This window comes from Nicotiana tabacum, chromosome 17 (assembly GCF_000715075.1).
Source record: "Nicotiana tabacum cultivar K326 chromosome 17, ASM71507v2, whole genome shotgun sequence".
Lineage (NCBI taxonomy): Eukaryota > Viridiplantae > Streptophyta > Magnoliopsida > Solanales > Solanaceae > Nicotiana > Nicotiana tabacum.
Window position 1 is genome coordinate 49,830,421 of NC_134096.1, and position 3,054 is coordinate 49,833,474.

Below are 3,054 nucleotides of genomic sequence, written 5' to 3' on the forward strand. Positions count from 1 at the left end.
TCTACCTCTTCGAGATTAGGCTTGATACTTACTGGGTACACGTTGTTTTTGTACTCATGTTGCACTTGCTGCATATTTTATTGTGCAGGTACATATATGTCTAGTGGCCTTGTAAGCGCAGAGGTTGGTTAATAATTGTGGGGACATAGATGAGTTGCATTCTATATTACAATCCGCAGCCAACAGAGTTGCCTTCAGAGTTATTATATTTTCCTGTCTAATTTGTATTCTGGACAGATGCGGTATTTTATTTTAATACCCTAGTAAATGCTCATGCACTTGTGACACCGAGTTTTGGGAATGGTTGTGAATTGTTTAGAAATTTAGTTGCTAAAACTATTTATCATTTACTCTATGAGTTCTATCTTTATTATTTCATTGAAGAAATTTTGATTTCAAAAAATACTAAAAGAGGATTTAATTAACTATATAGTGTTGGCTTGCCTCACAACGGTATCCGGTGCCATCACGACCTTTAATGGATTTTGGGTTGTGACAAACGGTCTGCCTTTGATAGAGGAATCTCCTCTACAAAGCTTCACAATCTCGTTTTCGTTTAATTTGGGATCTTCCTATAATGTCCTCCGTCAATTTGCTATCAAATCATTGATTGATTATTCTTTCTAGTTTTTGCTACTTCTTCCTTTTTCGTCTCTAATTATTCATAATTTTCCTTTCCTTTGTTTCTGGAGTTTCCATCATTCTCCTTTCTTACTTGCTTCTGTTGATAGATCTTTTCCTTAATTCTTTTACTTCTTCCGTACTTGAATGATAGAGCTTCTTGAGTCCTTTGTTTTATCCCTCGTGATCCTACACCAACAATAATATGTTATTTTTTATCATTGAAACTTATATTTAACAGAAAAGACAAACTCTTTTCTTTCATTTGCACCCATTACAAATTATTTAGTTAAAATTTAAATTTCGTTCTTTACAAAAATAAAAAACCTAGAGAGATACTAATGCCGAGTGAAAATAAGAAACGAAAAAGAAAATAAGAGCTCTAAAGATTTGTGTTAAATTTAACGTTAACGAAAGGGGTCTAGAACGAATGAACGATATTAGGAGACCTGAAGAGAAAAAGTATCAAATATATTAGTTTTAAAATGTTAGCTGATAGGCTTGAGAGGTTGCGATACCTTTCTTCTTTTTTTTCTTTTTTTTGTTTTGGTTAAAGGTTGCGATACCTTTTGCCCTTATGATCAGCACCCCACTCATCAATGATTGTGTTATTTAATTAACTTTACCATTTTGTGTTTTCATGTCAAAACATTTTATATAGCATGACGCACTATAATATCAGAAGTTTGGATATACATGTTTTACAGAATAATAAGTGTTCATATCAGCCAAGCATCATTATTATGTACTCGTCCTTGATGATTTATACTATATATAGTACGTTCTTGAAATTTTATTCAATAAGTGCGATTAGCACACTCTAACCTTAGGAAAGACTTTGGAGCAATCGATAATTGATTATTTTGGGACAGACTCAGTACCACCGTACCAAGAAAAGTAGTCAGTTTTGGATGCCATTTTTATTAGTTAATTTCTACCATTTAATTTGGGGCAAGTCACTAGTCATTGTTTAGCATCCTCAAAAAACTGACTTTTGAAACATAACTTCTCTGTTCATGGACCCTTTCCAGAAAGAAAATGGATAGGAAAACGTAAGGGTCGTTTGGTTCCTCCAACATCCAATTTGAGTGGTGATTGTCATGTGCTAAAGCGCACCAACACCATTAATGGTATTTTTATCTGGAGCAACCCCAACAAATTAACAAACTTAATTATCATAAAATCTTTTTTTTTCTATGAGGTATACGCCAATTTATTTACATAATTGTTTTTTACATTTTGAAAAAATTTAGAGTCCTCTCTTGTTTGTACGATTAACCTTTTACTTGTAAAAATTATTAATTGTATGAGAATAAAATAAATGACAGAGTCCAAGCCATTTATTGGACGAAACATATTCCTAGTGATAACTTATTGAAGACCGGAAGGGCTTTTCTTGTGTATACACTGCTTTTAAAATTTTAATAAGAGAAGTGATAATTTGTGAATGAATTTTTAGCCATAGGCTTAAAACATTGTCTTTTTCTTTATTTTGTCACACAAATCATAGTTCAAGATTCATGAAAAAAAGGAGTTCTGCTCAATTTCCCCAATATAAAGGATGGATTAATAAATCGAAAACAACATGTGATATATATTTTGAGACAAAAGACAATTGGAACATTTGGACTTTAATTTTATAAAATATTAACGTGATTGATACGATTTATCCAAAATTAAAAAATTATCATCCATCTTTAATATGGCCAAACGAATCAATAAAACAAGATAAAATGCTTAATTCGAATAGTATATTTCATATAAATACTTTAAATATAATCGTTTCTAGATAATTGTACACTTAAACTATAACAAAAGATAATCATTCGAAGGAAAGAAGTTCTTTAACATTGTTTGGATGCACCAAAACAGCCACAAGACGGGTTGTGATAACATTTGATTCACTAGCACTGATTTCCAGTTGATAAACAGTTCCATCAGGAATTACATCAGTTCCTCCTGCCATCACTCTTACAAGTTGAAAGTTGCTTTTAGACTTCTTATTGTGCTCATTCACAGCAAATGTTGCGATTCCCACAACTGTAGGATCATTTGGATTTTTTATGGGCCGCTCACCATCAAGAAAATTATGTCTCAAGCCACTCCTTGCGGAGGAGACAAGAAAGAAAGAAGAAGCAACAACAATGACTGAGAGACATGAGAGGAGGAGAAAGTTAAATTGTTGGGCCATTTTTCTTTCACCTAGTATTGTTAGAGGAGTGATTAACACTAAGTGATGTTGGACTTATTTATAGGAGAAAGTATCGTGAAATTAGTTTAGCCAGGTGAAGTTGAATATGAATAAATTATTATTTTAGTGTTATAATTAGACTATTTTGGTATAATATTTTATAATTAATAACTATCTTTGTAATTGAGAAAGAAATAGGATTTTAGAGAATACATATTAAGAAAATAATTATATATTATACT

General features: G+C 31.7%; 1 protein-coding gene across 1 annotated transcript; it reads right to left on the bottom strand.

Annotated features, from left to right (window-relative positions):
• Positions 1 to 2,443: 2,443 nt before the first annotated feature.
• Positions 2,444 to 2,812, bottom strand: LOC142171838 (cysteine proteinase inhibitor 4-like). The gene has a single exon (XM_075235545.1). It carries the CDS (start codon positions 2,810 to 2,812, stop codon positions 2,444 to 2,446), a length of 369 nt encoding a protein of 122 aa, XP_075091646.1.
• Between the last annotated feature and the right edge of the window lie 242 nt (positions 2,813 to 3,054).

Excerpts from the sequence above, each read along its gene's own strand:
- LOC142171838 (XM_075235545.1), bottom strand. The coding sequence starts at position 2,812 with ATGGCCCAACAATTTAACTTTCTCCTCCTCTCATGTCTCTCAGTCATT.